The sequence below is a fragment of the Vulpes lagopus genome, chromosome X (genome assembly GCF_018345385.1).
Source record: "Vulpes lagopus strain Blue_001 chromosome X, ASM1834538v1, whole genome shotgun sequence".
NCBI classification, from domain to species: domain Eukaryota; kingdom Metazoa; phylum Chordata; class Mammalia; order Carnivora; family Canidae; genus Vulpes; species Vulpes lagopus.
The window spans coordinates 49,095,618-49,119,506 of NC_054848.1; the positions used below are offsets into that span (position 1 = coordinate 49,095,618).

Below are 23,889 nucleotides of genomic sequence, written 5' to 3' on the forward strand. Positions count from 1 at the left end.
CAGCCTGAGGGCAGTAGGTGGCTGCCAAGGACTAGTGAGATGAGGCAATAAGGAATCCAGTTCTACCACTAGCTCAAGAATATCCAGAAAGCCCTACCCTAAAACTCTGAATATCTGAAAAGGGTGAGGGGATTAAAGTTGGAGAGAGAGAAGGGATTAGAGAACAATGCCTACTATTTTTGCATTGCAGCAGGAGTGTTCTCTGCTACTCTAGAGGGTCCTGTATGCCTTGAAAAGATCCAACTGCTAGAGTGGAAAGAGGAGGACTGTTGCCTCTGCATGTGTGGAGTACAGGAACTTCCATGGCTGTTAGGGCTGGGGTCTGGCTCCAGCTCTACCTCAGATTTGCTGTATCACATTGGCCAGTCCATTTTCCTCTCTGGGGCAGTTTATCACCTCATCTCCACAAGCAAGGTATAAGATTGACCAAGTTCCTTGATCTCTTCCAACTTCCATGACATTCTATACATCTCCAACAAAAATCAATAACTTGAACATCAGACCTCCTAATTTGGTCCTGGGTCTGGATAAATGGCAGGGAGTAGGGAGCCACCGGCTCATTGTGTGACTTTGTTGGGTGGGTACTTTCTCCTCCCTAGCCTTAGTTTTCCCATCTGGGTGGCTGATTTCCCTGGAGCTGTGCTTTGTAAAGTCCTGATTCTCATTTGTGGGATCTGATTTGGAGATGTCTTTTTTTTAGCACCTCCTCCATAGTCTTCTGCAACTCCCTTGTGCCTCTAGTTGCCTGCCATTTGTTCATGTTTCACCCAAAACCTTGATTTTCTAAAGTAGGCCAAATATTACAATTTGAGGAAGACAGTTTCCAAATCTTGAGCCAAGGGCAAAACAGGGCCAGGGCAGTCTCAGCTGTGGAAATAGGGAGATAGTAATTGTGCAAACAGTCAAGTGATGGGCTTGAAATAATTGTGAGGCAAGGAGGTACTGCTGTGCTACTCCTGTTACAGGAGGTAGTCTTCCATGTCCTCTTCCCAGCTGCCAAACATTCTGCCATACCAGTTAGCCTTGAAAGTTGGACTGGGTCCAAAAGATAAAGGGTTTTAGAAAAACAAAAGTAGTCTTTGACATGCTAAATTGGTCTCCCAGCTGTGTGCCCTTCTTCTTGGTCTTGATATTTCTAAGTCTCAGGATGATATTCTATATGTGTACATTAAGGAGGAGAGGGTGGTGATGAGGTGGCACAGCTCTTGACTTGTATGAATCACTCCTCACCAGAGACATTGTATGGAGCGACCAAGTATTGGCATAAACTTGTAACTCAAAATGCCTTCTCAAAGAGGGAGTCCTCCAGGCCCCACTTCCACATGCTGACTGACACATGATCAGCTTGTTTGATCACTGTAGGGGCTAGTCATGGGAGAGCAAGAATACTTTAAGTTTCTTCACCTACAAAATGGGGATAATACCTCTGCTGCTTGGTGTAATGTAGTATGGAGGCCGAGAAAAATTAAGGCCATCCCACCTAAAGTTTAGCATTAGCACAAGTACAGCCATCTTAGGCCCCTGTGAATAAGAGCTGAACTTTACGGGAAAAACTGCAGAATGTCCTCAATGTCCTTGGCAGGGAATCCCATATCAGAAAAACAACAGAGCCCACACCTGTGGTAGAATATTAGAATGATAACAGATAACATATTAGAATGATAACAGAGCTCAATGCCCTTGAAAGCCCCATATCAGAATGTAAACAGAACTTGAGAAATTCCTCCACCCCTTCTGAAAATCCCCTAGACCAGCCTATAAAAAACCCAGCTGTAACCCACTTTGGGGTCCAAGTCCCTGCTCCCCTGTGTTGGGTATACTTGGACCCAAGCTTGAGCTTGCTAATAAACCCTCGTGCGCTTGCATCGGTGTCGGCTCCTTGGTGGTTTTTCGGATTCACAATCTTGGGCACAACAGTAGCTGCAGTGAAAAGCTTATAAGAACAGATGTGCAGGCTGTGTGGAGGCAATTTCATAATAAACTCTGGTAGACAGACTGGTCCACATGAATACAGTGCTTCTTTCTTTCTTTACTAAATGTTCCATAGGTACCTCCTCTATGCCAGGCCTGGTGATAGGCATTGGGAAGAGGGGGGTACAGTGGTAACATTCTGGGAGAATGGGCACTCTGTGGATGGAGTTCTGAGAGGAGCTGAATGCTAGTCTGGCAAAGGTGATCTGGAGCATTGTAGATGAAGAGCTTCCTATCCCCAAGGGTGGAGAGGGGCATCAGATAAATGTTCCCCTGAAGGGATGACCTTGATGATTTTGTCAAGTCATGAAATTAGGGAAAAGATTCCTGCCCAATCCAAAACCCATCAATATTAGAGGATGTAGTAGGTTGGGCAAGAGCTAGGACTCTGGACACCTGGGGATGGTGCATATTGGTATAGGGGGAGAGAAAGAACTGAAAATTAGGGCTAAAAAAGGTAGGTCTGGAGCCAGTGTATGAGACCGTGACTGGCTAAAAGACTGAGGCTCAGCTAAGCTAAATTTATCTTTCTCAGGGAAGCAAGTGTAGTGACTTTACTACCAGCCTGCCTGAGCTGGGATGCTGGCCCCACCACTTAGGGGTGATGTGATCTAGACAAGTTATTCCACCTCTCTGAGTCTCAGTTTTCTCTTCTGCAAAATAGGAATAATAGTACCCATATCACAGAGCTGAGGTAAAAATTAAGTATTTCATATAAGTGTTTAGCACAGAGCCTGATACATCCAAAGCCCTCAATAAATGCTAGCCACTGCTACTGTTATTATTATTGTTGGTCTCCTAATCCAATGTACATCTTCAGAGTTATAGAACTTATGACTTTGAAGCCACTTTTTGATATGAACACACATGAGTCTATGATTTTTTTTGAGTCTATGATTTCTTATACACAACTTTTGATTGTACAGAATCAGACCAAATTTCTTAGAGGATCTCTTTGATCATCTTTGTATCCTTAACACCCAACAGAGAGTTTAGCACAAACTTAATGCTCACCCTATGTTTGTTGAAGACAGCAAAGTGAGGCATCTTCAGGTCTAATATTAAGCTTAGTTGCCAGTATCCACCAGAGTGGTGTTGCCACTTTCTAAGCACCGCTGTGTCAGGCTCTGTGTTTGGATAATGGTAAACTAGACACAGATCCTGGCCTTAGCACAGCCAATATAGTGGAAGAGGCACATGATATCAGACCAAAGCCCTGTTGTTTCTGACTTAGGCAAGACACTGGATGGTGTTGCCATCCACTGAACTGAGAAATATTAGGAACAGGATTAAGAAAAATGCAACAAAGTGGATGGAACCAGAGCATAGTATGCTAAGTGAAATAAGTAGAAAGTGTAATGATTCTGTTTAGAACATTCTAACTTTGACCTGTCTGAAATCTTACCTCCAGGGCTTTGTACTTGGTGTTCCTTCTGCCTACAGTGTTTGTCCTCTGAATACTGACATGGTTTGTGTCTCATTTCCTTCAGATGTCTGCTCAAATGACATCTTATTAGTGAGACCTTTCCTGGACACTTAACATATAAAATAACAATCCCCATTTTTACCCCCTTCACTCTCCAATCCCTTAATTGGGCTTTTTTTTTTTATTACTCAGAGCTTATACCACCTCCTGGCATACTAGTTTTTATTGTTATTTATTTTTGTCAGTTTTAATTTTTTCCCAGTAGGAAAAAGGGCTAAGCTCTGAAGCAGGGAGTTTATTAATAAGAAATTCATTTTTTCTAATTGAAATATAATTGACATACAATATTAAATTAGTTTTAGGCGCACAACATAGTAATTGACATTTTCTAATGTAAAATATTTTTTAAAGATTTTATTTATTCATGAGAGACAGAGAGTGAGAGAGAGAGAGGGAGAGAGAGAGAGAGGCAGATGGAGAAGCAGGCTCCATGCAGGAAGCCCGATGTGGGACTCAGTCCCGGGACTCAGGGATCACGCCGTGTGTCAAAGGCAGACTCTCAACCTCTGAGCCACCCAGGTGCCCCAGTAATTGACATTTATATACATTACAAAATGATCACAATTAATCTAGTTACCACCTGTCACCATACAAAGTTATTACAATATTATTGAATATATTCCTTATGCTGTAAATCATCCCCATGACTTATTTTATAACTGGAAGTTTGTATCTCTTAATCTCCTTCCCTATTTCACCCATCCCCTAACCCCCGCACCAGTTTTTCTATAAATTTAAGAGTCTGTTTTGTTTAGTTTATTCATTTATTTTGCTTTTTAAAAATTTTACATATAAGCGAAATCATATGGTATTCATCTTTGTCTGACTTGTTTTACTTAGCATAATACTCTGTAGGTCCATCCATGTTTTAAGAGTACACTTATCATGATGAGCATTGAGTAATACATAAAATTGTTGAATCATTATATTGTACACTTGAAACTAATATAACATGGTATGCTAATTATACTTTAATACAAAACTAACTTTAAAAAAGAATAAAAGGAATGAAATTTATTATCAATTTTTAATTGTCTGTTTCCCATCATGATAATGAAATCTCCATGAAGGCTGACAATGAACAAAATATGTAAGTAAAATATGTAGTATATCAGATAGCAATGAATGTGAAGAAAAATAGAGCAAGAAAGGAGTACAGGGAGTATTGGTGGGAGGATGCTATTTTAAAAAGGGCTGTTGAGATAGGCCTTACCAAAAAGGTGATATTCAAGCAAAGATCTGAAGAAATTGAGGGAGCAAACTATGAGAATATCTAGAGAAAAAGCATTCTAGGCAAAAGGAACTAAAAAGACCCTGAGGTGGGAACATACTGTAATGTTAGAGGAACCAGTGTTAGCTGCAACCAGTGCAGCTAGAGCAGAGTAAGTGTAGGTGAAAAGTGGTAGGAGAGGGGGGTCTGAAAGGGGCATGGGAAATAGATGGTTATGGATTTATGAGTCATTTAAAAGACTTTAGACTGTGTAGGTTTTTAAGCTGAAGAGTGGCATGGTTTTAGTGAAACATCCAGGGATCTCTAACAACAAGGGAGGAAGGAGTGAGGTGTAGAAGGAAGCTCCTAGTGATGTAGGTGAGAGATATTGGTGGCTCAGACCAGGGTGGAGATAGCAAAATGTTGAGAAGTGGTTAAAGTTTGGATGTATTTGGAAGATAGAACTGTCCAGACTTGGTGATGGCACCTTAGATGAAAGGTGTAAGAGAAAGAGAGGAGTAAGGGATAGGAGCCCACAAAGCCCTCAGAGGGGAGGATTGACAAGGTGAACCAGGAGCCAGGAGAACTGAGTCTCTCAGAAACCAAGGAAGACATGAGATTTTATGGAAGATCGTATTACTAAGATGTATGTGTCACATGCTACATAGAAGTCCAGCAAGATAAAGGTAGAAAAGACAACATTGTATGTTTACCTGGGAAGTCACTGGTAATATGGGCAAGGCCACTGTGGAGCAAGGGTAAGGGTGTATACCAGACTACAGTGGAGTGTCAAGAGAATGGTCTGCAAGGAAAGGGAAACCTTCTTGTTCCAGAAGTATAACATCTATTGAGATGGTGGCTAGAGGGAACTGGAGCTCAGATTTGTTTTTACAAGATGGAAGGATGTAAGTTTGCTTATATGATTAGGGGGAAACCTATCAAGTTGAAGATACAGGAGACAGGATTATTGATGGGTGGGAGGCCCTGAATAGAGGTGGAGGATGGGAACCAAAGCCCCTAGAGATGAGTTGGGGAGGAGGGACCAAGATGAAAGGGAATGATGGATAGATGCAGTAGAGTCTGTTGTAATGACAAGTTGAAGATGTCATGCCTAATGACCTCTAGGTACTCTGGGAAGTGGGAGATAAAGTCCTCAAAGTGAGAGGAAAAATAGTAGGTTCAAGGAAGTTGTTAATATTGGACAATATTTGAGATAGTTACAGCAGAGAATACACAAGTTGCTAAAGGCCTGTCATCCAGGAATATACTGTGATCTCACTCAGTTTCATGAGATCCCGCTTCCTGTCTGTGTGACCTTGAGCAGGTTATTTTACTATGCCTGTTTCTTCATCTATAAAGTAGACATGAGTAAAATAAGGTCATTGAACTAAATGAGTTAATCCATGCTTAGCAATTACTGAGCACATTGCTTGGCACATAGTAAGTGTTCAATGTATATCAATTCTTTAGATTTCTATGATGATTACTTACTTTGATTTCTTCTATGGTGTTCATCAGCCCGGGCTTAGGATAGGATGGGCCCAGCATGGACAGGCCAAGGCCCTTGAGCCCCCAGCACTGTGCTCGCCACCGCCGACCTCCGAGTGAGACTCCTGCCTGCCTCTGCTGCCCCAGGCTCAGGCCACCACCTCTGGGGTCCAATGCTGTCCCTTCTCAGCACTTGTCAAAGCTGGATCTGGGGCCTCTGTATCCCCTAGGCCTGTGCCAAAGTGTGACCAGAGACTAGGCTGGCCGTGGGACCCATCAACCCACTTCCCAGCCTGCCCCAGATGGGTCTGCCTCTGCCTTGCAGCTCCCAGGGCACCTTGTCCCATGTACTGGGCCCTGTTCTAAAGACACCTCTTATAGAAACGCCCTGGCCTGGGCCATGGGAAGGGGGGAGGAGGTTGTCCCTGGCCAACTCTCAAACATTCCAGACTCCCCTCTTAACAATAGACACGTGTGCCCAGCAATAATCCATCCCTCCCTGTGTGTGCCTGTGGTATGTGTGTGTGTGAGAGAGAGAGAGATTGAACGTGTGCATGAAGGGGGTAGGTCGAGGTGTGTGTGTGCCTATACCCCAGGCCCCAGTTCTGGTCCTTCCCAGATTGTGATGGCCATCCTGGTCCCAGTGTTAGGGTACCATGGGATTACAGGGCCCTGGTTTTTCCATATTTAAAGTAATTTTTATTACTCATTTTGTCCAATGTAAGCTGCCACATGTCTCTAAGTGAATACAGTCGAGCACATACCTGGCAAAAAAAAAAAAAAAGTTAGTTTGGTACTGGGTAAGAGATTGAAGTGATTGAATGGATTGAATGAACACAGAAACAAAGATGGATAGGGAAGGACATGAAGGCAGGGGAGAGGAGCAAATGGACAGAAAGTAAGAAATCATATAGTACCTGAAACTCAGAGCCTGGCACATATTAGGTCTCAACAAATCTTCATTGAGTGAAAGAATAGGAGAGTCTGTGGGGTCAAACCATATGGTTCCAGCAAGGTCACTTTTGGAAAAGCAGGTGGTTCTGGTTGGAAAGAAGGATCTGTATTTCCAAGTGAGGCCAAGGAAGTAGGGTTAAAATGGAGGTTATATGATGGTGTGAGAATCAAGGAGGTAAAGGAACTGCAGGTGAACTGACCACTGGATGAGACTCTGCCATCAGCCCAGCCTCTGCTTTCCTATTGGGAGGAGGCTGCCGTGCTAGGAGGAAATTGGCAAAGTAGGAGCTATTAAATACTGTCTGGAAGCGAATGCCTTCTGTGACTATAGATGGACAGAACTTAGATGGCGCCAGGATGAAGCAGATGGTCATTCATCTTGCATCTTGGTTAAGCAGATTGCTTGACTGTGGAAGAGCAGGATTTCCCTAGGTAGCTCAGAAACTATTCTAGAAGTAAATGAAGTGATGAGTGCACAAATAATTTGTAAGCAACCAAACGCTCTACACTTGCAAGAGGATAGTTAAATTAATGCTGCCAGAATAAATCCAGGAATATATGGTCAATTAATTTATGGCAAAAGTTATACAATGGGGAAAGGAAAAATTTTTTAATAGATGATGTTGGGAAAACTGGACAGCCACATACAAAAGACTGATACTAGACCACTATCTTACACTATACACAAAAATTAATGTAATATGGATTAAAGACTTGAATGTAAGACCTAAAACTGTAAAAATCCTAAGATAAAATATGAGCAGTAAGTTCCTTGACAGAAGTCTTGGCAATGACTCTTTTGGATATGACACCAAAAGCAAAGTCAACAAAAACAAAAATAAATAAGTGGGACTAAATCAAACCAAAAAGCTCCTACAAAGCAAAGGAAGTCATCAACAAAATGAAAAGTCAACCTACTGATTGAGAGTAAATATTTGTAAGTCATATAACTGATAAAGGGTTAATATCCAAAATATATAAGGAATTCATACAACTCAATAGCAAAAAATACAAAATCAAACAATCATTAAAAAAACAGGCAAAGGATCTGAATAGACTTTTTTTTAAAAAAAAATACATTCATTATATGATTTCACTCATATGGGTACTATGAAAAATAGTTAAAGGGATTATAGGGGAAATGAGAGAAAATGAGTGGGAAATATGAGAGAGTGACAAAGCATGAGAGACTCCAAACTCTGGGAAACGAACAGGGGGTAGTGGAAGGAGAGTTGGGCGGGGGAATGAGGTGACTGGGTGACGGGTACTGAGGAGGGCACTTGATGGGATGACCACTGGGTGTTATACTATATGCTGGCAAATCAAACCCCAATAAAAATATACAAAAATAAATAAATAAAGATAAAACTGAGGTTCAGAGAAAAAAATAATGATGGCCAACAGGTACATGAAAAGGTGCTGAACATTATTAATCATCAGGGAAATGAAAATCAAAACCAAAATGAGATATCACCTCACACCTGATTAGAATGGCTACTATCAAAAAGGCAAGAAATAACAAGTGTTGGTAAATATGTAGGGAATAGGAAATCCTTGTTCGCTGTTGGTGGGAATATAAATTGCTTTGGCCACTATGAAAAATAGTATGGAGTTTCCTAAAAAAATTAAAAATAAAACTACATATGATCCAGAAATTGCAATTCTGAGTATCCAAAGGAAAAGACAACACAAACTTGAAAAGATATATACACTCCCATGTTCACTGCAACATTATTTACAATAGTCAAGACATGGAAGCAACCTAAGTGTCCACTGATAGATGAATAGATGAAGTAAATGTGATATATATACAAATACCATATGATCTCCTTTATATGGAGAATCTAAATATTTAAAAATGAGATTATAAGTACAGAGGAAAGATTGTGGTTGCCAAAAGTGGGACGTGGGGTTAGTTGAAAAGGGTGAAGTGATTAATAGGTACAAACTTCCAGTTGTAATGTAAATAATTCATGGGGGGTATAATGTACAGCATGGTAACTATAGTTAATAACACTGTATTGCATATTTGCAAGTTGCTAAGAGTAGATCTTAGAAGTTCTCATCACAAGAAAAGATTTTGTGACTATGTATGGCTATGGATGTTAACAAGACATTGTCGTGATCATTTCATTTTTTTAATATTTTGAATCTTTTTTAATATTTTATTTATTCATGAGAGAGAGAGAGAGAGAGAGAGGCAGAGACATAGGCAGAACGAGAAGTGGGCTTCTCGCAGGGTGCCGGATGTGGGACCCAATCCCAAACTCTGGGATCATGCCCTGTGCCAAAGACAGACACTCAACTGCTGAGCCACCCAGGCATCCCATGTGGTGATCATTTCATATGATATATAAATATTGAAGCAATGTTGTAGATCTGAAACTAATAAAATGTTATGTGCCAATTATATCTCAATTTAAAAACATGATACCAGATTTTCCCTGGGAAATCAGGGAACATGTTCTCCATACATTCAACAAGCCATTCTTATGACTGTGCATACCCCATTCTAAGAATTGAAATCTTTAAGTCCAAAATAGCAGAGTATTCAGGGCCCTCTCCAGTCTAGTCCCCAGCCCAGTTCTTTTTCAAATACATTGAATTCAAACCAAACTAAACTGGTTACCCAAACTGGCCTGCTTTTTCCTACTTCTGTGTCTTTACCCATAGGGTTCCCTCCACTCATACCTTTTTTCCTCTCTACTGATTAAAACTCTTTCCACCAAGGTCAAGACCAAGTACAACCTCTTCCATCAGACTTTCCCGCAAGTTAGCAACTGACAGGGATCTTTCTGGTGTCTGAAGTCCAGTGGGCCATTTTGCACTTTGGGTCTAGTCTTTGAGGTCCACCTTTCTGAGTAAAGCAAAAGAATTATCACATTGCAGGAGAGAACACAAACTTATCAGTACCAAGTGCAGAACTGAACAAGTCCAGGTTTATGGCAATGCCAGGAAGGAAGGGAGGAAAAGAAGGAAAGAGAGAGGGAAGGAGGGAAAGGGAGAGAGGGAGAGGAGGGGAAAGAAGTGGCCTAGCTCACCTGAAAGGGTTAATACATGGCTTCCTGGAAACTGGTAGTTGTAGTAAGGGAAAATGTGAGTGTGGTGGTGCTGGGGAGACTGGGTTATCACCTGGGGCCAATACCAACAAGAAACTAAAGGCCAAGGGTAAAGTTTCACTCCAGGAACAGACACATCATCTCTGCCTCCTCCTCCTCTTCCTCCTCTGCCTCCTCCTCCTCATGCCTTCTAGTTAAAGTTGCCTCAGAAGATTCATTATCAGAATTTAAGATTACCCATTCCAATCCTTGGCCTTTTGTCCAAATGGGAATGGTCAGGCCTGGGGAGGGGAGGGGAAGAAACTAAGGCACCAGGTCTTGAAGTTGTCTCTGCTCACCAGCAACACAGGCAACTGGAAAAATAACAGCTAGGGGTAGTCTGGAGAGCTGGAACAATATGGGAACTTGACTTTGTCAGGTTCTCAGTCTGATCATTTGAGTTCTAGCCCTTGCTTTCTGCCTAGAATTTGGTATGCTCTTACATTCTTCTCAAATGCAATTCCTTTTGAAATGCCCAGAGTGTCTACATGTTTTCATGAGTCAGCCAGAGAATCTGGTCCCAGATGCCACAGGAAAGGCCAACCTGGCCAGGCCCCATTTGAAAGGTGTACTTTCCTAGGATCCTATAGCAGATGGAGCTGCTGAAGTTGAATCCTCATCCTCAAGGGCCCTAAGGGGATGGGGGAAAGAGCCAAGCATGGGGTCCTGGAATACTCATTCCTCAGGACCCCAGATTGAAAGAAATATAGAAGAGAGCTAGGACTGACTTCCCTGAAGCTCTGTCTGTGCTTACAGCTGAGTCCTTTGGTTCTGTTGCTCCTTGGATATTAACAGTTGCATTACTTTCCAAAATGAGAATGAACGTCTAGAAGCTGAGTGGGGTAGGACTATGGAGATAGATGTCCAATTTTAAAAAATCTTCCTTCCTAAAGTCTCTCAGGCTCTAGGAGCTAGGGAGAGTGGGGGAAGGTAAGAAGGGGAGAGGCAAGTCATCTCAAGACCTTATTCCCTGCTTCCCTTTCCTCATAATAGGATATCGTGTTGTAGAGGGACTGTCAAGGCAACTCCCAAGAAGAGCTCTAAACATCAAAGATTATCTGGGAACTTTCTTCCACTCTTTCATCTTGTGTCTCTTTTAGTGTTTACCCACATCCCCACCCACAGTTGTGCAGGAGAAATACAAGAAGATACTGTAGATGCCTAGATCTGAATTTGGATGGTTAACTGCACTGGTCCAGGGCATGTTTACCTCCTTCTCCTGTTCTTCTCTACATCATGGGGGGACTGACCACTGTAGGATGCATTTCCTAGTTTCCCTCAGCAATCATCTGGCTGGGTTCAACAAGGCACTAGTAAGAGATTAGAAAAAAATGGAGAAACCATGGTATTCAGCCTCTGTCTTTTGTCCCTCTGGTGGTGTCTCTTCAGTGTCTCTTCTGTGGCTCTCAAGGTCAATAACTTCCAGTTCAACTGTGTGATCCCATCTCCTGGCTCAGATCATACCACTTTTCCCCACTGCTTTTCCATTTTTCACTGTCCCCTGCTCTGCCCTATGTAGCAATGGGGCTGACTCCTGTAGGCTGTGTTTCCCAGGCTCTCATATTAGTTCACTTCTAGTTTCCTCCAATGAGATTGACATTGGAGGCAATCTGAAGGGCGACAATGAGGAAAAGGAGTGGGTATTTCTTCCTTTCTTCTGGTTTGAATAGTGTCTTTTTTTATGGTTCTAGTACCTGTGGACAAGCCTATGATTCCATTTTCCATCAGGTGACCACTGTCCCTGAACTCTGAACATACCTCCTCCCTCACCCCTTAAGAGTAAGGGTGGTGTTGACATCCTCCTATAACTAATATCTGGGCTACCTTCCTGTCCTGCTTGGGTTCTCAACCTATCCTCTATGTAATGTATTTCTTATCTGCATTAAATTCTCTACTATAAATATTTGGTAGTTTGTTTTCCCACTTAGATTTTGACTATAAACTAGACTAGTAGAAATGTGGTCCATGATTCAAGGTGAATGAATGGGAGGATCCTTAGTTACTTGGCTCAAAAGAACATGAGGTTGGATGAAAACCCCAGAAAGAATGCCTTGTAGCAGCCAGAGAAGTGAATGGAGGTACAAGGCTGAGCAAGCAGATGCTACTTTTCTATCCACTTGAATTCTTCAGGACCTTGCTTCTAAGGACAACACAGCTCTAAAGTTTCTTGAGAATCTTGAAGGAGGTGTGAGGCATGGGGTTATTTTTTCTTCTTTTTCAGTTGCCAGGACTCCTATGCCTGTCAAATGGCAGATAATTACCATCCTTCCCCTTGGCCAACCAGACCCCTTCCCCCAATGAACCCCCTTTCCCTACACACATAGCAGTCATAACAGCCTCCAGGATTTATTTCGATGAGGATTTTATTGTGGAGGATAATACAGGAGAGCAGCCACCAGGATTTATTTTGATGAGGATCTTGTTGTGGAGGATAACACAGGAGAGCAGCTTCAGGTGAGTGGGTGGAGCTATAGCACCCTCCAGCTACCTGGATCCCTGGGTGGTTTTTGTAGGTGTTGTGGATTTCTGGTAAGGCTGCAAGATTACAGTTGATGTTTGAGGTAGCTAATCAACACAGGGGCAATATCCAACTGGTCGATGGCTTGTGGTTGGCTGGCCTGGCGCAGGGCTCTGCGGATAACTAAACGGGCCTGTGATAGTAGTGACCGTGGAGTGGCTACAGCAAGGAGAAACAGGTCATAAGAAGCAATTCTTGGTGTAATTCTCACACCCAAGGCTGCATTCACTGTGACCTGGATCCTGGAGCCTTAAATTGCTTTCTCCATTCTGAGAAATTCCCCCCACTCTGTCCTCAGTGCATTGTGCCAATAAGAACACACTGAGGCCTAGATAGGGCATGCTCAAGGCCACAAAGACAGTTATTGGCAGAGCCAGAAACAGAAATTCTGCTGTTGCTATCCCCCACTTTATCTTATTGATCCTTTCCCTAATAAGGTATCTGTAACTTCTTCTCCACTGGAGTCCCAGGAGAGGAAGGAAGATGGTATTTTCTCCAACTCATCCTATCCTAGAAAAATTCACTTGTGGGGTGACTTGTGGCCTTTGAACCTCTAAGCAAGAGATTCCATAGAGCTGAACTGCTTGGTACTCACCTCGAGCCTGTAGCAGCAATGCAGTGCTTTTATCATCTTGCAAGTTCGGATCCAGGGAGAGAGATGGAAGGTAGATGTTAGCACCAAAATCAATTAACAGCTGGATGTACTCTGGTTCACAATTATGGTGGAGGCATATTTCGAGAAGGGTGCGGGGCTGTGGGACACGAGCCAATAGGCTCTGGTCAGTACAGTTGTAGTTGGGATCTGCACCATGGAGCAAAAGCAGACGGAAACAGTCAAGGTGCCCATAGACTGCTGCCAAATAGAGGGGGCCAGAACATGAAGTTATGTTTGATGCCCAGACTGGCAGTTTAGCTTTGATATTGGCTTCTGCACCATGGCCCAGGAGTTCCTGAAGGATGGCAGCAGCGCCATCACGGGCAGCTGTGAGCACGGGAGAACAGTTGTTGTAGATGCTACCACCAGGACAGGCACCAGCTTCCAAAAGCACACGCACACAGTCCAGATGACCATGACTGACAGCAGTAAAAAGTGGTGTCTGTGCCTTGACATCCAAGCTGTCAACATCAGCACCATGTGCCAGGAGGACCTGCAAACAGCTGAGGTGACCATAAGAAGCAGCCAAGCGCAAAGGTGTCCCAGGAATACCCCAGCCACTTCTACTGTTGATAAAACGTTTGTAACGCTCCTGGCACAAAAGCTGGTCCAAGGTATGGGAGTCATTGTCATACACTGCTTGATTGAGAGCCTGCTTCTCCACCATGTCGGTGTCCTCCTCCTCCTTGTCGGGCTGCAGGAGGGAGAAAATCTTGGTGATGTCCATGAGGTTCATCTTGATTGATTGGAGCAGAACTATTCTCATTATGAGCAGGAGGATATGCCAGGTCTGTAGGTGACAAATATTAGAGGGAGACTGAGGGCCCACATCAAAAAGCCTGCATGCCAGCCCTTGCCCCTCACCCTTCACCATCAGATGATTCACTCACGGACCTCCTTCTTCTAATTCTTACTCCATCTTATTTTAGGGCTCAGAGATGGCTTCCAAAACAGATCAGGCCATTTCACAGTTTGGTGCCTTTGCATATGCTGTTCTGCTTGACCTGCAAACTCTTACTTCTGGGAAGCATTCCCTAATCTCCTCCTCTTGCTCAGGGATTTCAAAGGATCACAACTAAACTTTAGCTATGAACTTTCACACTACATTGGCACTTATCTGTGCTTCATTGTATAAACTCCAGGATAAGGAACCCTGTATCCATCTTGTATTTCTCCACTCCCAGTAAGACCTACATCATGACTGGAGATTTGGTAGAGGCATCTTCCTTAGTTCAGAATGTGTGGACTAGTGAGATGGCTCCAGTCTGGCAGTTGCTAGGCCAGCAGAATACTGTTTTGTGGTGTTAAGTTGTCATCCCTGAGAATTCTAACATTAGTCTCTTGATGTAGGCCCTCAATTCCATCTGTCAGCCTTTTAGGTGGAGTTCAACCTCCTCACAGTCCTTTATGTGTGACCTCCCCTCAGACTCAGGCCCCATGCTGAACAAGAGCTACATAGGAAATGGCTGTTGAATGACATTTACTGATTAAATAAAGAGATGACATTAAAAAGAACATTTCAAGTAAAATGAAATCAAAGAGATGGCAGGAAATAGTTATTTCCAGGGCAAGTCCTCCTATTTGGTGGACAACTGGTTTATCCTCCAAGACCACTTAAATACAGAAGTCCCTTTGATTTCTAGCACCACTTGCAACCCGTGGATTTCCCATCCCCTTGGGTCAAAATTTTTACCATCATCTCTTCCCCAACCAGCTTAGAGCCTTGCCCCAACCTTCAACTCTTCTCTCACCATTATCTCCAAGCCTTACAAAATTACCCATGGCCCAAAAACTGACTTAACCCCTTGACCTTACCTGTCCTGTTCCTAGTGCTCCAAAGCCAAAGTTACCCACATCAGTTTGTAATGTCATCAGGGTAAGCTGGTAGGTTTTTCAGAATTCAAGTCTCCCTACTCTCCCATACCCTGCAGCCATGGTCTCAGGGACACACATCTCCTTTTATTCACTGTCTACCTCCACCTCTCTTTGTTAGCCTGGGACCTCAGATACATACCTCATAGAAAAAAATTGTGAGGTGGGTGGGTGGGGTCTCCCTCAACTTTAGGCTCCTCCTCACCCACTAGCATCAATTCTATGTATGGTCTTATTATTTATTCATTTGTGGTATGCAATAGTAAGTAGAGAGTTTTAGATATCAGACAAACCTAAGTTTGCAACTCAGCACTCCTAGCTGAGAAGACTTGGGAAAATCTTTTCCCTTCTTTGGGACTCAGTTTCTTCATCTTAAAAGACAGAAATGATAGTCCCTGCCTCATGAGGCTGTTCAGAAGAAAAAAGCTACCATACATTAGGACTTTAAAGGTGAGTTTTCTCTCTCTACCCCTTCAACCTCCTCAAAGGCTCCTTCCCCTCAACCACCTTAGGAAACAAAACACTTCTATGATCCTTGCCTCACTCTAGCTACCTTTTCTCTTTCTCTTTCTCTTTTTCACCAAACATATCCAAAAAGTTGTCTACTATCTATTTCCCTATCTCCCATTCATTTCTTCACCCTCTGCAGTCTGGCTCCATCCTTCCTCAATCACATACTAAGATAGCTCTTTAAAAATCATCCTTGTAGTTAAATCTTCTGGCTGCTTCTCAGATCTTTCCTTCTGTGACCTTTCTGGTACATCTGTCCCCACTGATCACTTTCTCCTACACACCCCTCACTTAGCTTCCTGACCAGCACATTCTCCTGATTTTTCTCTCCTATGTTCTATCTTGAAATAGTTATGCTCCCCTTTGTTCTCTCCTTGATCCTCTTCTTTCCAGTCCCAAAGGGGCAGCTTTTATGTTAATTCCAGTGATTTCAAGTTTATCACTCCAAGCCCCTCAGCTCTCTTTTCAGCAAATGTATATATTCACTGAGTTTTTTCAGGTACTTCAAAGTAAGCAGTATCACACCACCACTACCATCACCACCATCACCAAACTTGATCCATATCTGTTTCTCACTATCCACCTGGTCAACCAAATCTGAAACCCAAGACTCATCTCAGTCCTCTTATCTTTTTGCCTTGCTTTCATCTAATTCCTCATCAAGTCCTGTGGATTTTACTTCCTAGAGTCCTCTATAGCCCACCCCATTCAGACTTATCCCCACTGCCAGTGCTTTACCTAAGCCCTTATCATTTTTTGTGTCAACTGTTATAGTAGTCTCCTGTTTTCCCTTCTCAATATCTTCTCCACATTATAGCTAAAGCAATCACTTAAAAATACAAATCTGGCCTGTGCCAATCCCCTGTTTTAAAACCCTTAATGGCTCCCCTTTCTTTCAGAGTATAGCCCAGATACTTTAGCCTGGCTCACAGATCCTTCCTTTATGAGCAAATCTTGGCCAACATCTCCAGGCTCACTTCCTGCTACTTCTCTACTTATACCCCAAGACCCAGCAATAAGGAAAAATAAATGAAGGCTCTCCATATACATCATGCTTCTTTCTGACACATGCAGTTCCTTCTATTGGGTTATTTCCTCCAAAGTCTACTCTCATATAACTATAGCAGTCATGACATTGTATTGTAACTTCTTTATATGGGTTTGTTTTACATCCACTGCAGAATGAGAAGCCATATAAAGTAGTGGTAAGACATGGTCTGGAATTCTGGTTCAATCCCAGCTCCAGCTACTACTTAGTAGCTGTGTGACTTAAAGCAGATCACTTCATCTCTCTGTGCTTATTTCTTCATCCATAAAGAGAGTATGATAATAGTACCTGTCTCAGAGAGTTATTTGTTAAGATTAAATGAGTTAATACTTAAATTAATAATTGAGTTAAGTGTTTAGAATAACACATGAATGTATTAGTCAGGTGTAGTAACTCAGTAATTGTAGTATCAAGTGATTATTATTACCTAGGTCTCTAATTTCTACTATGGCTCCTTTACTTAAAGTCCTATAATTTCAGAGCTGTAATGCACCAAATAAATCATTTAATTCCCTTAATTTAGAGATAGAAAACCCAAGTCAGACCAGAGCATGGACTTTTTCCTAAGGCCACATGAATGTTATTGTCAATTGTCTCATTAGCAAGAACCCAGAACACGTTTATAATCTCATGCTTTTCAAAGCTATTTCACATAGTGGGACAGGTAATATCATGCCCATTTTGTGGATGAAGAAAACTGAAGTCTGAGAGGGAAGGGATTTGCCAGCTGCCTTACATCAAGGTAATAGCAGAGATAGACCCATGTTTCCCTATTCTCCATCTTATTCTTTATATTGCAACTTGAAAAACAAACATATGCCCCTTTCCCTTGTCTTAAGTAGAATCACATTGCAGCTCCCAGAGTCCTCAGTTTTGAGGATCATGCTGAATTCCAGGGACTTTATTCATGGAAAGTTTCTTCACAGATCATTTTTTCTGATAGCCAATAGGGATTCCCTTACTATTTCATGGGGGAAGGGGAGGTTGGTTCCAGGAAGATGAAGAGAGGAGGGAGTATGGAAGGAAATGAAGCTCTCACCAAGGTCATACCAGGAGCCCCCAGCAGAGACCATCTAATGGGCCTCCATAGGAAAATCAAGTCATGGACCTCAGCTGGCTTGGGCACTTGAGTGAACTGTGCCTTTTTAGATAGGATAAGAAAATCTAATTAGTCTATTGTCTAACTTCACCTTTCTGTGGTTTATTAAGCTAAGAATTATTATGTGACCATTCTATGCAAGGATCCCCTTCCTGATCCCCAAAGAACAGGGGTTTTAAATCTTTTTTTTGTGTGTGACATTGACCTCTATGGCAATCTGGTTAAGTCTCTTATCCCCTCTTAGAATAATTTTTAATACATAAAATACATAAGATTAAAGGAAATCAGTTATATTGAAATATAGCTATTTTTAAACCACATGATATAGTAATAAATGTTCTTTATTAACATATAAATACCAAGATCTATTAATAATTTCTAAGTGATGATAAGCATAAATGACATTTCCAGATCTCTTTCACAAGTGTAATATGATATGAAATGCCTGACTCCTTCTGGTGACCAAGTTATAGAAACTGGTAATACTACTGCCATTTGCTCTCTGCATTTGTCCTTGAAAGGAAATGGTAAATTTCAGTTAGATATTAGAGGTAAATAAAAGGGTAATTGTTTGCTTCATCCATGTTTTTGGACCCTTTGAATTCTAAGACCCTCTTGTGGGTCTGTGAATATAAGTTAAGAACTACAGAGAAGTGGCTAGTTTCAGTGGGCCCTAGAACAGTCCTCTAAGTATTAGTAGATTATTTTCAAGCTTTAGCTTCCTTCCTACAACCCGAGGAGCTCTGCCCTTCTGCCCTTGAATCCAACCAGATGCACCCCACAACACAGACAAATAAAACACAGGGACACAAAGACAAATCTTTACCATCCCTGTATTGTATAACCACAATTTCCCTCTAGAAGTAGGTCCATTTGGACCCCAGAGCCTAGGCACACACATCTTCTTGGGACAGACATAGCAGGAAGCCATCTTCATAACCTTCCTTCCCTCTAGGGGCAGATTTCTCTACCAGTCTTCCACACACCCCCCAGAAACCGGATCCAGTGGGAAACACCTATTAAGGGTGGTAGTTACAGGTCCATGGGCCTGCAACCCTAAGGGTTCATTCCTCCCCGGCAGCATAATTAGGTTCTAGGCTCCAGATACTCACTGGGATTCCACCTGAGACCAGGCTGCCTGGTGTCACTGTTGTCTGCTGCCTCTCTGTGAAGCACTGGGCCCTGGTGGTCCCTCCATAGGGAATTCCTATTTGCCCTGGGGCCTAAGCAGGCAGGTCCTTGACTTCCACTGTTAACAACACTGCCTAAAGGCTAGGTGTCAGGTCTAGGGGCTAATTTTAGGTTACCCTCTACCCCCCTTCCAAGGGCCATCTTATCTTACTAGTGCCTTTCTGGGAGCGATCCCAGCAAAAGGGAGGGCATTTGCAGAGAAGTTCTGGAAGTTCTGACTGACAGACTGACAGGTGCTTGGTGAGGCCAGGGCTCAGGCTTCTAGTGTGTCCCTGCTTACTCCTCCACACCATTGAAACAGGCAACACAGCCAGACTCCTGCACTGTGGATGTTCCTACCTATCCACCAAGGGGCCTGAGAAGGCCCAGCCTCCTCTACTGCATCTCCCTCTGAGCCACAGACTCTTTTCTTTCCATCCCTAACCTACTTAGCCTTTCTGAATTTCCTTTTTACATTCTTGAAGATCCAGCAACACATTGTTCTCTCCTTATCTCACCCTGCCCCCACTCCCAAGAGTGAGGAGGACAATGGGAAGCAGAGACTCCCATACTGGAACATGTATCAGTTAAATTTAAGTTTTTAAAGAAGGTTTGAGAAGGCCCTGCTCATTTATAAAGGCCTCCCCAACCCAGTAACCTCAGCTCTGCTGAAAGAAAATGCCCACAACCACCCTACTCTTCTCATAACTAAGACATCAAGCCAAATATGTCCAGTGCTAGAAACTTTGTCAAAAGCTCAGTTCTTTTTTTAAGATTTTTTATTTATTTACTCATGAGAAACAGAGAGAGAGAGAGGCAGAGACACAGGCAGAGGGAGAAGCAGGCTCCATGCAGGGAGCCCAACATGGGACTTGATCCTGGGTCTTCAGGATCATGCCCTGGACCGAAGGCAGCACTAAACCACTGAGCTGCCCGGGCTGCCCCAAAAGCTCAGTTCTTAAGAGTATCATTTTATCTCCCTGGCTGTCTTTAAATTAAGGAAGTGGTGGAAGATACTTTTAGAAATTGTCACAGTATTTGTATAAGGTGTTGTGCAAAAAAAATCTGGGAGCCAGCTCCCTCTTCCCTCTGTGAAAAAAATGCCAGCCTAGTATTTGGTATACACACTATACCACAATCTGATCATGTCTAAGAAACTCTTTATGGAGGAACTATCAAGTAGCCACTATGTGTAAGGTTCTAGATGAAGAAAGAACACACAGAAAAGACAGACATGGTGTCCCTGAAGGAGCTCACAATTTATTAGGAAAATCAGATATGGAAACAACTATATTTCATATAATGCAGAAATGCCAGAACTAAAAGCTGGCCATGGTTATCCTGCACCCACATCAGTCTCTCAAATTAGTTCAGGGAGTTAATGAGGGGTTCTGTGTCCCTACATGCTCCCACAAACAATAGTAGCTTGAACTTTTCTGTAAACATATTCCAGTCTACATAGAATACTGATCCCAAGACATCAGAGTACTTCTATTTCTCTTCCAATCAATCACCAAGGAAGAGAGAGTTTCAATTAGGAAAAAAACAGCAAGTCAATGAAGGAATCAGAGATTATTGAGATAAAGCACTAGCAACCTAGCTTCACATGATTACTTTGGTGTTAGAATTTGTACATTGAAAAGAAATTTCTGCATTTCTGAAAGATGTTCAATTACTTCTGCTTAAATCCTTCCAAAAATAGGGCACTCTCCACATGTAAAAGCAGTAAATATTACTGGGCAGCTCAGCTAGTCTTTCTGCTAAACCTATATCTGCACCTATAAAGCACCCCTGAAGTTTACTGCTGATCCTATCTTTGCTCACACTTAGAACCTCAGAGAACATGGCTACTTCCTTTGCCCCCAAAAAATCCTTTAGGGATTTGAACTCAGGGGTCCTATCCTTTATGTCACCTTATCTCAGGGAAAATAGTCCAAATCTTCCAATTATTTCTTTCAAGCTGGTATTTACCCAGTCCCTTCCTTAGCCTTGTATACCATACTTATGAAGTGGTCATGCAGCCTGATTACACATTGACAGTACCAAGGAATTCACAGGATGTCAGATGATTTCTTAGGAAAGTGTTAGAGTATCTCAGTGTGATCAACATCTCTGAAGATCAGAAGCATCAAAAAACGAACTAGGGGTGGTGGAAGGGGAGGAGGGCAGGGGGTGGGGGTGAATGGGTAACGGGCACTGAGGGGGGCACTTGACGGGATGAGCACTGGGTGGCAAATTGAACACCAGTAAAAAATAAATTTATTATTTTAAAAAATCATATCTACTTCAGCTTAGTTTGAACCAGTGGCCCATAGCTATTCATTATCTGAGGCCTTGTCCAAACATTATTAGCAGCCAGTAAATAAGCTATTATGATGCTAAAGATGAAAAAGGGAAAAATATTAGAATTTTTTGTGGTAGTAATTTTATTGAAATAATTGTACATTCATATGCAGTTGTAAAAATTATACAAAGATCTCCTGTACACTTTACTGTTTCTGCAAAGACTATATAGTACAATATCACAAGTAGGATATTGACATTGATACAGTGTTATTCAGACTTGTAGTCATTTGTGTACATGTGTATATTTACTGTTATACAATTTTATCACATATGTCAATTCTTGTGTATACAACCACATAATATACAGAATAGTTCTGTCACACTAAGGATAACTTATGTTGCCTATTTTTTTCATGTTGCCTTTTTTGAGCTCTTATATTTGAGCTTATTCTTTTTTTATTTATTTTTTTATTTTAAAGGTTTTATTTGTTTTTTTTTAAATAGGGACATATGACTTTATTTTTTTTCTTTTTTTTAAATTAATTTTTATTGGTGTTCAATTTACCAACATACAGAAAAACACCCAGTGCTCATCCCGTCAAGTGTCCACCTGTCACCCATTCCCCTCCAACACCCGCCCTCCTCCCCTTCCACCACCCCTAGTTCGTTTCCCCGAGTTAGGAGTCTTTATGTTCTGTCTCCCTTCCTGATATTTCCCAACATTTCTTTTCCCTTCCTTTATATTCCCTTTCACTATTATTTATATTCCCCAAATGAATGAGAACATACACTGTTTGTCCTTCTCTGATTGACTTATTTCACTCAGCATAATACCCTCTAGTTCCATCCACGTTGAAGCAAATGGTGGGTATTTGTCGTTTCTAATTGCTGAGTAATATTCCATTGTATACATAAACCACATCTTCTTTATCCATTCATCTTTCGATGGACACCGAGGCTCCTTCCACAGTTTGGCTATTGTGGCCATTGCTGATAGAAACATCGGGGTGCAGGTGTCCCGACGTTTCATTGCATCTGAATCTTTGGGGTAAATCCCCAACAGTGCAATTGCTGGGTCGTAGGGCAGGTCTATTTTTAACTATTTGAGCTTATTCTTCATTTAACTTTTAAAACACTACTATCGTTGAATATTAAAACAAAAACAATAGCAAGTAGTGAGCTACGATTATAGTCCTTCATTCATTCACTACTGCATATAATATGCCAGCAGCAGTGTTATTCACTGTCCCCATTAAGAGGTCTGACACTGAACACCACTCCTAAGATGATGTTCATCATCCTCATATGCTTCCCCATTGTAATGGCGCTGTCTTTTCTGATTGGGATCAAAGTCCACCAGTTCTACCTGGTCCATTTCATCAGTTTCTTCTACTTCCTTCCTCTCAGGTAGGAGTTTTTCTAGCAAAGAAAGTTTATCAGGAGAGAGAAAGCCATTCTCAGGGAAGTTTACCTTAAATTCAATGATTAGGCGACCCTTCTCATATGGTCTATGATAAATTGGCATGCCTTCGTTTAGCACACTTGATATCCCCATGCCTGACAATATGACCTGGATGAAAGGTGATGACGATGGTTGGGTTGTCAAGAGTAGATATTTGCTTTTGAAAGCTACACAGGGCTTCAACCAGCTGTATATCCATACACATGAAAAGATCTTCTCCTTGTCGAGTAAAAACAGCATGGTCCTTCTGATCTAAAACAATGATAATATCTCCTGGTTCCAGTCCTGGTTCTTGGTCTCCCTCACCATGGAATGTTATCTTCTGGACATCTTTCATGCCTTTGTCAATATGCACTTCTAGAATCTTCTTCTCTCAAACTATCTTCCTTCCGTTGCAGTTTTTACATCTATCTTTAGGACTGATCTGTTCCCCATGGCCCTGGCCCTCCATGCACACAGACTGAATTTGCTGAACCATTCCAGGTCCTATCTGATGCATTCCAGTACCTCTGCAATTGGAACAACATTTGACTGTTCCTTTCTTACCACCTCGGCCTTCACATTTATTGCAAATCACATTCTTTTGCAGAGATAGTTTTCTTGTTGCACCATTACATAAATCTTCTAAGGTTACTGAGAGCTGATGTACAACATTTTTACCTCTCCGTTTTCTCTGCATCCTGCCTCCTCCTCCAAAAAACATATCAAGGATGTCCATGAGGGAGCCAAAACCACCACCAGCTCCACCTTCTTTAATTGCCTGTTCTCCTCCTTTGTCATATAATTTCCTTTTCTTTGCATCAGAGAGCACTTCATAAGCTTGAGAAATTTGTTTAAACTTCTCTCCTTCATTTGGATTCTTATCAGGGTGGTACTTCAAGGCCAGTTTCCTGTAAGTCTTTTTCCATACCTCCTGGGTGGCATTGGGTTTGACCCCCAAAACATCATAGTAAGTGGTTTCTTTCACCATTTTCTATAGCTGGTGAAAGGGCCAAGGCCGGTGTGGCGAAGCGGGAAGGAGCACGTTGCTGAGCGCAGCTCGGGCAGCTGCCACTCCTCCGC

At 42.2% G+C, this 23,889-nt stretch overlaps 1 protein-coding gene and 1 pseudogene across 2 annotated transcripts; both read right to left on the reverse strand.

The window, feature by feature from the left end:
* Window positions 1–8,877: 8,877 nt before the first annotated feature.
* On the reverse strand, window positions 8,878–19,160 carry ASB12 (ankyrin repeat and SOCS box containing 12). 2 transcript variants are annotated; one of them, XM_041740341.1, is made up of 3 exons: window positions 19,022–19,160; window positions 13,321–14,170; window positions 8,878–12,446 (listed from the first exon to the last, which is right to left on the reverse strand). In XM_041740341.1, exons 2-3 carry the CDS (start codon window positions 14,144–14,146, stop codon window positions 12,334–12,336), a joined length of 939 nt encoding a protein of 312 aa, XP_041596275.1. In that variant the 5' UTR covers window positions 14,147–14,170; window positions 19,022–19,160; the 3' UTR covers window positions 8,878–12,333. The 2 variants fall into 2 exon arrangements, with proteins under 2 accessions (XP_041596275.1, XP_041596273.1); XM_041740339.1 differs by lacking the exon at window positions 8,878–12,446 and adding an exon at window positions 12,559–12,884.
* A 3,457-nt stretch (window positions 19,161–22,617) lies between these two features.
* Window positions 22,618–23,797, reverse strand: LOC121483531 (annotated as a pseudogene).
* Window positions 23,798–23,889: the final 92 nt, after the last annotated feature.